The 16,560-nt window shown below is 41.8% G+C and overlaps 2 protein-coding genes across 4 annotated transcripts in view; both read right to left on the reverse strand.

Annotated features, from left to right (window-relative positions):
* The window catches only part of LOC142341834 (bone morphogenetic protein receptor type-2-like), a 46,058-nt gene extending 29,918 nt beyond the window's left edge, over positions 1 to 16,140 (reverse strand). Inside the window, exons 1-3 of the mRNA XM_075393086.1 lie at positions 15,557 to 16,140; positions 14,678 to 14,990; positions 10,963 to 11,163 (exon numbers count right to left, since the gene is read on the reverse strand). Of these exons, the coding sequence (XP_075249201.1) occupies positions 10,963 to 11,163; positions 14,678 to 14,990; positions 15,557 to 16,021 (979 nt within the window). The 5' untranslated portion in view covers positions 16,022 to 16,140. The remainder of the gene's footprint in view (positions 1 to 10,962; positions 11,164 to 14,677; positions 14,991 to 15,556) is intronic.
* A 42-nt stretch (positions 16,141 to 16,182) lies between these two features.
* Positions 16,183 to 16,560, reverse strand: part of LOC142341835 (RUS family member 1-like) — a 176,175-nt gene continuing 175,797 nt past the window's right edge. Inside the window, exon 7 of one of the 3 annotated variants that reach the window (XM_075393089.1) lies at positions 16,183 to 16,458. In XM_075393089.1, the coding sequence (XP_075249204.1) occupies positions 16,336 to 16,458 (123 nt within the window). In that variant the 3' untranslated portion in view covers positions 16,183 to 16,335. The remainder of the gene's footprint in view (positions 16,459 to 16,560) is intronic. The other 2 variants (XM_075393087.1, XM_075393088.1) reach the window with 2 other exon arrangements.

Here is a 16,560-nt window from a genome sequence, read left to right on the forward strand (position 1 = left end):
CGAGTTTTAAGTTAGTTGAGCTTACTTGACGAGAAGTTAGCAACAGTACTAACACTGGTTGAAGCCTTACAAACTTCAGCACGAGATTGAACATAGATTATCACTTAGGATTTTCTTAACTTCAATCAGCAAAATTAAAGTTACAGTCCTTTAATACGTCCGAACGACTAATTATTTCTGCGAGATCGTTAGTCAATCGAACCCAGTGAAGAACCAGGCCGGCGTAAAACTCGAGAACCAGGCTGTGTTATATCGGTTCCGCTGAGATTCTTGAGCAGCCTCAACATTTGGCCCGCCGACCCGGACAACAACAACAGCAGTGACACAAACAGCAACGAATCTTCGATTCAACCTGGTGGACCAAAACACAACCAGCAACGATGGCCAGCAAAAGTCCCAACAGACACTGGAGGACAGCTGATTGGAAGGCGAGTGGTCAACTCAAGACGTTAGAGAAAGAGCAAGTTGATCTACAAGTCCTTCTCCAGACACCTCAACGAGCTAGAAGGCTTCCTGACACAAAACAAAACAATGACGGCCGAAGGTGCCTATCGACGTTTCTTCGAGACATACGACAACTTGGAAGACAACCGACAACAGCAGAGGTTACTATTAAAACCAAGGTATTTTGAAAGCTTTGACAATGACACCAAGCGTATGTTAGAGGAAAAGAGTAAAGTTTTGCTATGGGTAGTTGACAAAGTACCAGACCTCCGAGACATTGAAGATTGTCGCGCAGTAGTCGTGGACTACCGGAAAGACACATTGCGATGGTACAGTATGTTGGAAGATTCTGTTCCAATCGAGAGCGAATTGGTAGAACTCGAAAAGAAATTGAAATCAGAAAATTTAAGCAACTCCGAAAAACAGATACTGCGTGATCAGGCAGAACGGTTTTTAGAAAAACTAGATGAAATTTACGCAGAAGCTCTTCGAATATTGAAGACAGAAAATTGTCCCCATGGGTTAGCGAATTTCAGTAATGTTAGGAGTCACAATCAGGATTTGATTAAACAGTATAGGCTCAGCAAGGATTGTGGAAACCAAACATCGTTAGTGACAACTACATCGACTGGTGACAAAGACCCAAACGATGAAACTGTAATTGATACAGGAAATGGAGCAATAGAAAACGCCGAGGAGAACGCCGAGGTCTCTTCCAAGCATTCTGCTACAAATGGAAGCAGAAAACAACCGAGTATCGCCAACTCGCGATCATCGAGAAGGCGACAGATCGAAGCAATGGAGCTCGAAAACCTAAGAGCAAAGAAAGAAACAGAGCAACGACTGCGAGAGCGCCAGTTGGAGTTAGAGCAAGAGCGTGAAGAAATAGAACTTCGTCGCCAGCAAGAAGCGTTACGTTTGCAACAGCAACAACAACAACAGCAACAAGAGCAAGAGTTACGTCTAAAGATGCAACAACAAGAAGATGAACTGCGTCTTCGAAAGCATGAGCGAGCACTTGAAAACGAAAGAAAGAAAGCAGAGGAAGAAGAAGAAGAAAGACGTCTGAAACTTGAGCTTACCAAAGGAAGCTCAAGAGCATCTGGATCAGTGGCAGATGAGATAGAAAGTGTTGGATCAAAACGAAATCACACAAGAACAACCGGGTGGGTAGAATCAGCGCCTCAACAGTCTGTCCCTAGACGGCCACTATCTCCCAAGGTTGTTATCGAACCTCCAACAAATGTCACACAGGACAGAGCTGACAAACGTTTCAGCAGCTACCCGAAAACTTAAGTTTTGCTAGATCTTAAGATCTTGCGAGTTTTAAGTTAGTTGAGCTTACTTGACGAGAAGTTAGCAACAGTACTAACACTGGTTGAAGCCTCACAAACTTCAGCACGAGATTGAACATAGATTATCACATAGGATTTTCTTAACTTCAATCAGCAAAATTAAAGTTACAGTCCTTTAATACGTCCGAACGACTAATTATTTCTGCGAGATCTTTAGTCAATCGAACCCAGTGAAGAACCAGGCCGGCGTAAAACTCGAGAACCAGGCTGTGTTATATCGGTTCCGCTGAGATTCTTGAGCAGCCGCAACATTTGGTCCGCCGACCCGGACAACAACAACAGCAGTGACACAAACAGCAACGAATCTTCGATTCAACCTGGTGGACCAAAACACAACCAGCAACGATGGCCAGCAAAAGTCCCAACAGACACTGGAGGACAGCTGATTGGAAGGCGAGTGGTCAACTCAAGACGTTAGAGAAAGAGCAAGTTGATCTACTCAAGTCCTTCTCCAGACACCTCAACGAGCTAGAAGGCTTCCTGACACAAAACAAAACAATGACGGCCGAAGGTGCCTATCGACGTTTCTTCGAGACATACGACAACTTGGAAGACAACCGACAACAGCAGAGGTTACTATTAAAACCAAGGTATTTTGAAAGCTTTGACAATGACACCAAGCGTATGTTAGAGGAAAAGAGTAAAGTTTTGCGATGGGTAGTTGACAAAGTACCAGATCTCCGAGACATTGAAGATTGTCGCGCAGTAGTCGTGGACTACCGGAAAGACACATTGCGATGGTACAGTATGTTGGAAGATTCTGTTCCAATCGAGAGCGAATTGGTAGAACTCGAAAAGAAATTGAAATCAGAAAATTTAAGCAACTCCGAAAAACAGATACTGCGTGATCAGGCAGAACGGTTTTTAGAAAAACTAGATGAAATTTACGCAGAAGCTCTTCGAATATTGAAGACAGAAAATTGTCCCCATGGGTTAGCGAATTTCAGTAATGTTAGGAGTCACAATCAGGATTTGATTAAACAGTATAGGCTCAGCAAGGATTGTGGAAACCAAACATCGTTAGTGACAACTACATCGACTGGTGACAAAGACCCAAACGATGAAACTGTAATTGATACAGGAAATGGAGCAATAGAAAACGCCGAGGAGAACACCGAGGTCTCTTCCAAGCATTCTGCTACTCATGGAAGCAGAAAACAACCGAGTATCGCCAACTCGCGATCATCGAGAAGGCGACAGATCGAAGCAATGGAGCTCGAAAACCTAAGAGCAAAGAAAGAAACAGAGCAACGACTGCGAGAGCGCCAGTTGGAGTTAGAGCAAGAGCGTGACGAAATAGAACTTCGTCGCCAGCAAGAAGCGTTACGTTTGCAACAGCAACAACAACAACAAGAGTTACGTCTAAAGATGCAACAACAAGAAGATGAACTGCGTCTTCGGCAGCATGAGCGAGCACTTGAAAACGAAAGAAAGAAAGCAGAGGAAGAAGAAGAAGAAAGACGTCTGAAACTTGAGCTTACCAAAGGAAGCTCAAGAGCATCTGGATCAGTGGCAGATGAGATAGAAAGTGTTGGATCAAAACGAAATCACAAAAGAACAACCGGGTGGGTAGAATCAGCGCCTCAACAGTCTGTCCCTAGACGGCCACTATCTCCCAAGGTTGTTATCGAACCTCCAACAAATGTCAAAAAGACAGAGCTGACAAACGTTTCAGCAGCTACCCGAAAAGTACCCCACTGTTCCAACCGGGCGAAGGACTTTTCTCAACGCAACTGACAGAACCGAGCATTCTCAAGAAACCAGAAGTCCGTAAACCAATTAGAGTAACGGACCCACCAGCACCGCCGTTGACAAGGACGACGTTTCAGCAGCAGGGAACGTCAGCAGTTCAAACTAGAAACAGGAGTCAGGGTCCCATTAACAACTCTCGAAACAGGTCTGCCGAGAGCATAAACAGGAGCACAATGAATCACGCCACTCCCCAAGTCATCTACCAACCAGTACCAAGCAGTGGTGCTAGTGGCTTGCCAAAACTAAAACTGACTGAGTTTTCAGGAGACCCCCTGGAGTGGCCAGAGTGGTCAGGTCTTTTTGATGTTGTTGTTCATCAAAAGCCGATCAGCGATACAGAAAAGATGCAATACCTCAAGACCAGTCTCACGGGTCAAGCAAAAGCAGCAATATCGGGAATGGGATTCAGCTCGCAATCATACTATCATGCTTGGGATATACTCTGTGAGAAGTATGGCAGATCAGATGTCATAGTCAACGCTCAGTTCAAGAAAATACATACTCATCCTCCAATTCGGCACGACGATTCGACGAGCATCGTCAAGTTCGCAAATGTGGTTACAAATGTAGTGAACACCTTGACTCAACTTGGATACACATCAGACCTAGAAGCAGAAGCAGGGCTAAGTTCAACAACGAGAAAACTTTCTCCTCAACTGAGAGAACAGTGGTTGCAGTACATGCAAGATCGTCGACTACTGAGAGGTAACCTGATTGTTTTCAAAGAGTGGCTTGCCTCCAAAGCTGTAATTCATGAGAACTTGTTAGCACAGACAAACTCGTCATTTGACAGAAATAAATTTCAAAGCCGTGATAAACCGAAGACGAGTACCTTTGCTTCGCTGAAGAGTCAAGCAAATCTAAGAATTTTGAATGTCCCTTCAAAGACGGACAACATCCTATTTGGACGTGTGAAAAGTTCAAATCAATGAAAGTAAATGAAAGACGAGAGCATTTCCAGAAGTTCCGACTGTGTTTCAATTGTTTGAAACCAGGCCACATGTCGAAGGACTGCAGAAGCAGGACATGCAGTGTACCCAGCTGTGGAAGACGACACAACAGGCTTTTGCACAGCGACCTACCGAAGAAGGATACTACAAAGAATGTCTCAGATGCTACAACGGCAGTAGCAACTAACATCACCCAAGGAGGACTCCCAGTGGTACGAATCAAGCTGACAAACAGACTTAAGCCTAAATGTACTAGCAATGTGTGATTCGGGATCCTCAATCTCATTTGTGGACAAATCAGTGGTGTCAAAACTCCAACTCCAAGGCCGAAAAGCATTTCTATCCGTAGCAGGGATCCATGGCTCACAAGATGTCAAGACGGAAATAGTGCCGATAGCTGTTTCAGAGCATGAGAAGTCTCGACCATTGACGACAGTGCAATTCTATGTGCACGAGAAACTGAAGTTGGGTGACCAGATTGTAGAGCTGCAAGAATTGAAAGACCGCTACCCACATCTGAGGAATTTACCAAATCAGAGCTACAATCTAAACGATGTTCAAGTGATTCTTGGACAAGATTGCTACGACATTCATCACCCTTTTGAATTCAAGAAGTCAGAAGACAAAGCTGCACCATGGGTAGTGAAATCAAAGATTGGTTGGGCTTTAAGTGGACCCCTACCAGCGAAGCAAGCAGCTACTCTTGCGACCACAGCAACATCAATTGCAGATGACAAATTAACAAACCAGTTGAGTAAGTGGTGGGATATGGAGTCCTACGCTTCAAACTGCGATGTCACCGGACATTCAAAGGAAGAGCAATGAGCAATCAAGACGTTGGGGCAAACAACGCAATTCAATGATAAAAGATATGAAGTTGGACTTCTGTGGCGAGAAGATGAAGTGAAGTTACCAAATAACTTCTACTCTGCTATGGGGCAACTCAAGTCTCTAGAACGACGCCTGCAGAAAGACGAAACGCTAAAAAAGCGGTACCAAGAAACCATTGACACAGATGTCAACGGTGGATGCGTTCGGAAAGTAGATCAAGCTGAACTGAATGAAACTAAAGACAAACTGCAATGGTATTTACATCATCCCGTCATAAACCCGCACAAACCCGAAAAAGTCAGAAGAGTGTGCAACGCAGCAGCAAAGTATCAAGGTGTAGCCCTGAACGACAAACTTCTATCTGGACCAGACCTGCTGCAGAGTTTGATCGGAATCATTTTTCGCTTCCGAGAACACCAAATAGCTTTATCAGCCGACATAGAAGCGATGTTTCTTCAAGTTGCTGTCCCAAACCATGACAGTCGATGTTTACGATTTCTCTGGCGAGAAGATCCAGAGCAGAAAATAGAAGTTTACGAGTATACACGACACGTTTTTGGGGCGAAGAGCTCGCCGACTTGTGCAAATTACGCTTTGCATCAAGTGGCGAAAGATAACGCAAAAGAAGACGAAAATCTTGCCAAAGCTATCTAGCGAAATTTCAACATGGACGACTTCCTCAAGTCAGTCAGAACACCTCAAGAAGCAATCGAAACCTGCCAGAAAGTCAGAGACATCCTCATAAAAGGTGGATTCAATTTGACGAAATGGATAACAAGTAACGATGACATCAAGTCACAAATCCCGAGACAGACAGGTCAACGAAAGTTGTGAAAACGTTCGAAGCAGAACCACAATCATCTTCAATCCTAGGACTCAACTGGAATGTGGACACAGACAGTCTCATTCTCTGTCGCGGAACTGAGCAAGAAGTTCCACCAAAAATAACTCAGAGAATTGTCCTATCCTTTGTCTCAGCAGTATTCGACCCACTTGGGATATGTTCACCCTTCACCATACGAATGCGGTTTCTACTCAAAAGCATCTGGGCAGCAATGGGGCAAGCTTGGGACAAAGAGTTGTCAGAACACTCAAAACTGTTCAGTGATTGGTGCTCTGAGTTGAAATAAGGACGATGACGATAAATCGACTTTATTTCGAAAACGGATGTTCAAATTTGAGACTTCACTTCTTTACAGATGCATCAGAGGAAGCGATGTGCATCGTGGCATATCTGCAAGATGAAGCAACGCTAAAATTGACATATGTAATAGGGAAATGCCGTGTGGCACCCATCAGACACATGACGATACCAAAGTTAGAACTTCAAGCCGCAGTCTACGGAGTTCGGCTCAGAAAGCAGATACTCAATGAACACGATGTCAGAATTGACAAAATCTATCATTGGGCCGACTCATCAACAGTGCTACAGTGGCTACATGCAGCGCACAAGAAACAACAAGTATTCGTTGCTAACAGAGCAGCGGAAATACTGGAAAACTCATCGATGGATCAATGGAGACACGTCAAAGGTGTCGAAAACCCTGCCGACATCGGAACCCGAGGCATGTCCATCGAAGGCCTCAAGGATTCCGTATGGCTAAACGGGCCGGCATGGCTCCAGGCAGATGAATAAAAGTGGCCAAAGCCGTGGGGCCAAGTGAACGAACTCGAACCTGAGCAAGTTACGAGTACTGTAGCAACAGAAACAAAACTAGACCAACTGTTTGACTGGAGACGATACAGTACCTTCAACCGAATTAAAAACTTCATTGCCTACTGCATGAGGTACAAGACGAAGAAGAAGGGTACCCAGAAAGCAGACGAAATTCATCAAGCAGAGCAAATACTGTTTCGAATTGTTCAAAAGTTTCCCGAATGTTTCGAAGTCTATAGCAAACAGCAAAGAAATCTCCAAAACGTTAAACATTGCCATATTGTCACCCTTCATAGAGGAGGATGGAACAATTAGAGTGAAAGGCTGACTGAAGCATTCAAACCTTGACTACAATGCAAAACATCCAATATTATTAACGGCAAAACATCCAGTTGTACAACTTCTGTTGGAGAAAGCACATCGAGACAACCTACATGAGGGCACAGAGTACGTGAGAAACATGCTCCAACAAGAATACTGGATCATCGGGCTGAGAAAGGCATTAAGAAAAATCAAGTCGAGATGCATCAAATGCAGACACAGGAACGCCAACCCAATTCACCCACCGATGGCAGATCTACCCCGAGAACGACTTGATGAACATGTGTTCCCATTCATCCATAGCTGAGTCGACTACTTCGGACCCATCGAAATCAAGTTCCTACGACGTACCTTGAAGAGATGGTGCTGTCTCTTCACTTGCCTGACAACCAGAGCAGTACACATCGAAGTCGCACAGTCATTGGACACCGAGTCATGTCTAGCTGCAGTGACAAGATTCATTGCAAGACGTGGCTATCCGAACACCATCATCAGTGACAACGGAACAAACTTCGTAGGAGCGGCCAATGAGCTGAAAGCATTCATGAACGAGTGGGACAAAGCTAAGATTGAGAGTGACTTAGCACAGAAAAAGATTGTTTGGAAATTCAACCCTCCCGGAGCTCCTCATTTTGGTGGAATCTGGGAAAGACTGGTTCAAAGTTGCAAGAAAGTCATGATTGCAATCTTGGACAACAGAAGCCTCACCGACGAGGTGCACAGCACAACAATGGGTCTTGTAGAGCAGACTCTCAAAGCAAGACCCCTGACAGCAGTAAGTGACGACCCTGAAGATTTGACAGCACTCACACCTAATCATTTCTTGCTAGGACGAGAGAACGCGAGTGCACCATTCATGCCATCCAATAAAGGCTACCACGACCTGAGAAAATCATTCGAAACGGCTCAAGCATATGCCGACATGATCTGGAAAAGATGGACTCGTGAATATCTTCCACAATGGAACCAGAGATCGAAGTGGTCAAAAGAACATGTGCGAAACCAGAAAGAATGCGAGTTAGTGTGGCTAGTAGATGACTCTGTGAAACGCTGTGAGTACAAACTTGGACGAATCAATGAGATCTTCACTGGCAACGACGGTGTTGTGAGATCAGCGAGAGTCAAAATGGCACATGGAGAGCTAAACCGGCCAGTCGTGAAGTTAGCGCCAGTATTCTACGATGGTGTTTCCGAGATCGAAAACAGGGCCGGCGATGTTGGCGCCACTTCAAATGAGCTAGAAAAGCCATCAGACAGCATGAAATAACTTTTGAAACTGAAAAAACTTAGAATTTGTCAAAACTCAAAAATGGTCAAAACTGAAAAATTTTATAAGTTGGGACCGAAAATCTGTACACCCCCCCGATTTTGGGAAGGCAAAACCCGAGCAACCCGAGGTTATGGCAGACGGTTAGGGTTACCTCTAAGCTACTCATGGACCCAACGAACGTTATTGCATCAGACCCACAAGTGTGGCTATTAGCACTTAAATGGTGCAAAATTGGCAATTTATTTATTTTTATTAAGTTGTTTATTTTATGATTCTCTAGATGATCATTAAAGGTGAAATAACGTACATTCGAGGCATTTAGAGCCACGTAATAACCATCCGTGCTTATGTCAACAAAAGTAAATATTGCAGTAATTTGACATTTACTATGTAATCAATTACCTAAATCATTTTCTTGATTAACCAATCAGAAACAAGTAGCGATGATGTTATAAATGATAAGTATTTGATTATTTACTTTAACCTAATTGTTTGATTAGTGAAACTTGATTGTATTTAGAACCATTAGAAACTGTTACCAAGAGCAGTTGGCTCTCAGAAAAGAATAAAATTTGATTCTTTTACAACTTTAGTTTTTTTTGTTAAGTTTTGCTAGATCTTAAGATCTTGCGAGTTTTAAGTTAGTTGAGCTTACTTGACGAGAAGTTAGCAACAGTACTAACACTGGTTGAAGTCTTAAAAACTTCAGCACGAGATTGAACATAGATTATCACTTAGGATTTTCTTAACTTCAATCAGCAAAATTAAAGTTACAGTCCTTTAATACGTCCGAACGACTAATTATTTCTGCGAGATCGTTAGTCAATCGAACCCAGTGAAGAACCAGGCCGGCGTAAAACTCGCGAACCAGGCTGTGTTATATCGGTTCCGGTGAGATTCTTGAGCAGCCGCAACACAGTCAATGACCTATTTTTGCATCCGCAGTTTTTCGGTCGTTGACCTTATTGGCACAGGCAGCTTTTCGGACATTGGCAGCTTTTCGGTCAATGACCTATTTTTGCATTCACGGCTTTGCATAGGCGCTTAAACATGGTGCTCAGTGGCTCTCTGTTGACGTTGAATTAATAAATAGATATATACTCTGTCCCATAAAGTTGAAATAAGCGAACCTTTGAAAAGCGCCAAAAACGTGCAATTGAGCGTCAATGCGGTCATTTGAATGTCAACGTGTTTTCCATTAAGATTTCGTTTATCAATTTTTTCTACATGGTTTAAAATTGAACTTTGAACCTTGAGCTCTAACCTGTGGCTTTTGAAACGTTCGCTTATTTCAATTTTATGGGACACGCTATAGATATGGATGCTTCACAGCAAGAGATTTAGCCTAGTGGTTTGCGAACGTTTTTATACCCTGATCAAACTCAAGAGACCCCGGTTCGAATCCACCTCGCAGCGCTCAAAATGCATGCAAAACGCTAGGCTGCATGTTTAAGGGACGCTAAAACATGTGAAGATTAGGTGCTTAAACATGGTGACATAGCATTCGAGTTTCGTTTAATATATAGATATATACTCTGTCCCATAAAGTTGAAATAAGCGAACCTTTGAAAAGCGCCAAAAACGTGCAATTCAGCGTCAATGCGGTCATTTGAATGTCAACGTGTTTTCCATTAAGATTTCATTTATCAATTTTTTCTACATGGTTTAAAATTGAACTTTGAACCTTGAGCTCTAACCTGTGGCTTTTGAAACGTTCGCTTATTTCAATTTTATGGGACACGCTATAGATATGGATGCTTCACAGCAAGAGATTTAGCCTAGTGGTTTGCGAACGTTTTTATACCCTGATCGAACTCAAGAGACCCCGGTTCGAATCCACCTCGCAGCGCTCAAAATGCATGCAAAACGCTAGGCTGCATGTTTAAGGGACGCTAAAACATGTGAAGATTAGGTGCTTAAACATGGTGACATAGCATTCGAGTTTCGTTTAATATATAGATATAGATAGATGGTTTGCGAACGTTTTTATACCCTGATCGAACTCAAGAGACCCCGGTTCGAATCCACCTCGCAGCGCTCAAAATGCATGCAAAACGCTAGGCTGCATGTTTAAGGGACGCTAAAACATGTGAAGATTAGGTGCTTAAACATGTTGACATAGCATTCGAGTTTCGTTTAATATATAGATATAGATTGTGATTGGGGAGAGGTCGGGGTTCGCAAAACTTAATAGATACCAAAATTCTTGTGCATCTATGCATCAATGCTCATTATCAATGGTTTCACTCGTTCCTGTTTAAATCCATTATACCTCGATACGTCGAGAAGCAGTTATTTAAAAAACACTCAAAAGAGTTCCAGAAGATGCTGTAAATGGTTGGGTTTCAATTAATATACAGAAATGACTATTTTGATATTGACCTGCAATGAAGCAGACAATATTGGGGTGTTGCATGAGAGGGATTTGGTAGATGTTGAGCTCATTGTTGAAGTAGAGTTTGTGCTCACTCTTGTACAGTTTGACAGCCACCTCCTGCTCCGTGTCTCTCATTAGAGCATGCCACACTGTCCCATACCTCCCTTGTCCAATCAACTTCATCAGCTTCACATTGTTGTTGTCAACTGCACTCATCAAAAACAAACAACCAACACTTAGCAGAGATAAAAATGACTGACTTCTACAGCGATCATTGCAGATGGAGAGATTTGACCTGGGGGATTTCCCCAAACCGTTGTTATCTTTCTCAATCTGAAAACATAAACCGACCAACGGCGGACAAATTGGTCTTGCACGACTTGCGAGGCAAACAATTTAGAAGGGGGCATAGGCTAGAGAAACTTTAAAGGTGCAAAAACTTCCGGTTGTGGAGGGGTTTACCTCTACGCTACGTGAGTTATGCACGTTAATCGCTCACAATCTTTCTTATTTTAGCTTACAGATTTAATTTCTGAATACGCGCAACTTAAATCACTCAAAAAATCAAAGTTAAGCGTGAAAAAGTCACTCAAGAAGTGAAATCGAACAAATGTTCTAGAACAAAACGCTCAAGCAAAATTTTTTCAAAAAGACACACACCTTTATAATAGTTGCTTCAAACTTCTTTCGAAAGCCGTTGATAATCAATATCCGTCCAGCATGGTAATTCAATTGAAAATGATACTAGACGGAAAGGCTGAAAACAATGCAGTTTGGGACAGTCTATTTGGAGTTTACGACAACTAATTCGCATGTTAATACGTTTAGAAATAGAAAATTTAATCTTCCGCTTGTATAAAATAGTTTTTCATGTTCAATTACAATTCTGGACTTCAAGTTGCCAGTCAGTAGTTTAACGACATCTTAGTTGCTAAATCTTTTTTCTGTTTCAAAAGAATGAGCCTATGAATCCTACTTAGCACGAAGAAAAACGCAACGAAATGCACAGCTTAAGCAAAACAAAAGTTTTGCTAATTCTAGAAAGCTAGTATTACGCTTCTTATAGAATATAAAATTCAATTTTCCATTTCTTATCAAAATTTTAAAACGCAATATGGCACACGACTCCTCGAAATAATTTGATCGTAGAGGCATAACACACAAATGAACATAACCGACTGACGAAACCAACCGAAAAATCGGGTGACTGGGGGCCCGTGTTGGGATCAAACTCGCAACGAAAGGTTAAGAACCGTCTTTCACACCACGAAGTTTTGCCTCCTTTTGTTGTAGCTGTCGCACAGAGCTGCAATTCGCAGGTACTTTGGCGAGATACGGGGCTTATTGCCGTTTCTAACTGGTACCCTAGATGCATTTGCATCAGAAAAAAAGATATAGTAGTAGTGTGACTGCCTATCCACAACCTGCTTGTGGTGCGGCGACTTTTCTGCATCTACGCCATTTGGAATGAAACGCGGTCCACGGGTTTGGGGGCAGGAGGGGCATCGTCGACATCGGCGGAAGGGAAGGCGGATTATTCTGCGCAGTGTGGTGTGGTGTTGGACTGATGGTTTTGAGTCTAGCCAGTCGGCTACCTCTACTGGTCTTTCCCACAGGTCAATCACTTTCAGGTCCGCGGTGTTCTTACTGCAGTTAAAATGTGCTTTACGTCATGTGGTGCTACTTCACATTTGGGAGAGTGGTTATTAACATTGTTTCAGATCCTACTCAAATAAGAGTTTAGGAGGGTGCAGTATCCAGTTTTCAGTTGTGCTAATCGGATTATGTGTAATTCGTGGCAGCGTTTGTTCTGCTGTCCTTGGCGGTGTGCCTAGTTGCTCTCTGTCTTTGTTCAACTGAGTATGAATCGTGTGTCGTTTATGTTCCTTGCAATTTAATGGCTCTTTATTGTTTGTATGCGGTCCCTATAACTATCATTTAGTGTCGGTCTGATGGGACGAAAACTGGTTGAAGAGGTTGTTTTATGATCATCGCGGTGGCTCTGATAACTGCCTGCAAGAAATTGCGCTGCTAATTTATGCCAACTGTTTCAGTGAGTTGCATACTTGGAGACGAGTAAGACGTACGCGGCTCTAAGACAGCTGCTCAGACACTTAATGCCCTCCGAACTTTACCTGTTTTTCTCTTTTCTGAGGACAAAACTAAACAGCATCAGACGAAAAATTGCTGAAGCAAAAAAACATTAAAAAGACCATATGACTAATAAAATTGCTAAACTTCGTTTGAGGGCAATTAATAACCCAATTTATCCTGCATATCGGAAAGAAATTTCATTGACTGAATTCAATTAACGTTAAAATTATGCCGATATAGATTTCATGTTAATGAGTGCAATTTAAAGTAATTAATCTATTTCGAAATTAATTAAGCAATGGTAGCTCACTTGACATCAATCTTTTCATAAAAATCTTATAGAATTATGAAATACCAAAAAAAAACAATAGTTAAAGTTGCTCTGAGCTGAAGATGAATTACATGGAAGTTCTCGGAACATTGCCAAAATAGACATGATTGCTTTACAAAATATATAGCAACAGGTATTGAAGCAAAATGAATTAGTTGTCCACAATCCAGGAAAACTTGAAAATCAATCTTTTTACTGAAAAATTTTTTTAAAAAAAAGTTCAGACTTCATTTGAAATAAGAAGCCATAATTTAACCGTCCTTCGTTAAACAGTATTTCTTTAATGACTTCAGAGAACTAAAAGATCTGGAGTAAACTGAAATTAGTGCAAAAGTGATTTAGAAAAGTTTTAAAAGTGATTTAGATAAGTCATCTATGATTTAAATCAATCAAGCAATTAATTCATCTTTAAACTCACTCCTGATGAGCGACAAATGACGTCACATACTTAAGAGCAGCTGAATAGCGCCATCAACACGTGGGCAAAGCCACTATGTTGAGCTTAGCGGAGTGAAAAAAAAATTGAAAACGAGAGTGACATCAGACGACGAAACAAAACGAAGATCCAAGAGTACGCAATATAGTTACGCACAGCCTACAGTTTCGCAGCTATAATAAATTCATACAATTTTGCTTGACAGCTAACTGCAAAGTATCGACAGAAAAGTTTGAGCCATTTGTTTCTTGGTTGCAATTAACTTAGTCTGTGCACAAAGAGTCACCATTCATAAACATACCCGGCAGATTGCCGGAAAATAGCCGCCGTTGATTCCAATAAGCATGATTGGGATTGAAAGAACAGAAGATATTGAAAAAAAAGATTTTTGTACAAAAACATTTTTTAAGTCCGATTTATTTTGATGGCATTTCGTAGTTGAAGATAACGTACTTCTGATTCTTAGAGAGAGGCTACAGGGGCTACTATCAATACCAATAAGCATTACAGATGGTAACTAAGACTTATAGGAACGACGTTCAAATAGCGGGCATCTAAAATTGGGCTTTATGGGTTTATCCCGTTTCTACTTCTGACTTCAATTTTTTATACTGACTTTGGTCATTTTGAATTGCTTTGCTGAGCAACTGATGTTCAAAATCATTTTTAGCAGAATGAGAGAAGAGAGAAACTAGTCTAGAGAAGTCAAAAAGATATCACGCAAAATGTTGAAAAAGCGGCAAAATGAGGTAAAGCGAAAAATTTTTTTATTCGACGAAGTAAAAAAAAAAAAAATAGGAGCGCTATAATAGCCGGCTGAGAAGATGAGGCGGCTATTAACAAACTTAATTAATCTTACCAATGTTGCCGTTTGATGGACTGCTGGCAATTTTGGTGGTTCCGTCTTTCTCGATGTAGGTCCCATCTCCCAGAGCACCCAACTCCATCATGACCCTTTGCTCGTCACAACCCGCGTATGCACCCGGCACCCCTCCCTGTCTAGATTCACAGCTGTTGCAGGGGTTAAATGCTGTGAACACTTTACGATGCAGGTGCCGCATTGCAAGGAACACTAGGATTGCACCCACAGTCAATAATGATACTATGGCCAGAATGAGTACCAGATAACCAGTCTTGCTGTTTGTGTCTCGTCCATTAGGTTTTGGCTCCAGCTGAAAAACACATTAAATAATTTCTGCTTCCTCAGCAGCTTTGGTACATAGATAAATCATGCCCTCAGTGTTTAACAATTTATCCGGTTTCCCAAGACCAAAAGTCAAATAACTCAAGCAAGCTAAAGAAAATTCTAGAACAAAATAGCAAAAGATCACGCAAAAATTCTGCATAAGACACACATGGCTACAGTAATTGCTTCCAACTTAGTTCGAGTACAAATAAAAATAGAAATAGTAAATTTTAAATCGCTTTTCACTGGTAAAATTTATCTCTTGATGTTCTCTATTTGCCTGTTCAAAAGACAAAAGGCGCAGATTAGAAATTTTGCAGACAAAAATCTTTTGAGACAAGAGACACACGAGTACAATAATTGTTTTAAACTTAATTCGAGAGCAAGCACAAAGTGAAATCACCACAAGAATCAACGGGAAAACACTGCTGCTTGTTATTTACAAATCCGAAGTTTGCAATAAACTTGAAACTGAAAATAAGTTTTTAAGCGATTCACAAATAAAAGTTGAATCACTTGCTTCAACTATTTTTTTCCAGAGAACAAAATTACCTGATAGACTAGAACAGGAGTCGATTTCTGTATCTTGGGCTTCAACACTCTCTGATTGCAGAGCCTGGTAGAACAACAACAGAAGCCAGTCTTTGACTTGTTCAGCTCTACCTCATCCTCGCCCACAAGGTGGTTGGACAGTGCCGTGCAGTTATCATTGTTGCATTTGGCTCCAATACCATTGGAACTGGAAGCGTTCTTTGCTAGACAACCAGCCGATATAATATCAATACTATTAGCAGTCGATTTGAAGAGAGCGTAGCACGAAGTTGTCTTCTGCTCGTCACAGAAGACGATAGAGTCTAAATTGTTCTCAACATTCGCCGCAATCGACTGTTCAATTAGACGAATTGCTGGATCATCCTTGCCCGAATGATAGCTACATATTTGCGTAGGACTACTCGCAACGTGTATAGAGACTACTACAATCAAGAAGAGAGCCGGGTATAGGTTTGTGCAAGACATTTGGTGTCGTTTAGGGGCAGCTGAGTGGGATTATCTGATCAGTTATGAGGCAAAATCAACATTGACGTAATCTGAAAGCAGCCAAAATGGCTGAGCTCAGGGGATAACTGAGTGGCGCTAGCCCAACTCTAAAGTGCTTCTTCCTTATTTATTTATATTTACAATAATAACGGAACCCTAGGGCAATATTACACCAAATGTACAAATTCCCATAATTTATAACGTCTATTTTACAGACAGCGACTGGTTCAAAGGAGGAAATAGTTGAGATTGAATTGCAGGTTTGTTTAGGATTAAGTCCCTTCACACACTGATCAGTGGACAGGCGTAAAACGACTGCTGCCTATTCCCAGAAGCGATGAATCACACGTCTTCCACCCACAATCCTCCAGACATTTCTCAAATGAATCAAATTCACGCTCCAACTCGTCTATGATCTAAAAACCAAAGTAACCATATCACCATTACATGGCATTATAGCCGAAACCAAACCATAACAAGCTACCTCGTTTCAGCCAGAAACATTAGATTATCTTGAT

This window comes from Convolutriloba macropyga, chromosome 6 (assembly GCF_964194025.1).
Source record: "Convolutriloba macropyga chromosome 6, txConMacr16.3, whole genome shotgun sequence".
Lineage (NCBI taxonomy): Eukaryota > Metazoa > Xenacoelomorpha > Acoela > Convolutidae > Convolutriloba > Convolutriloba macropyga.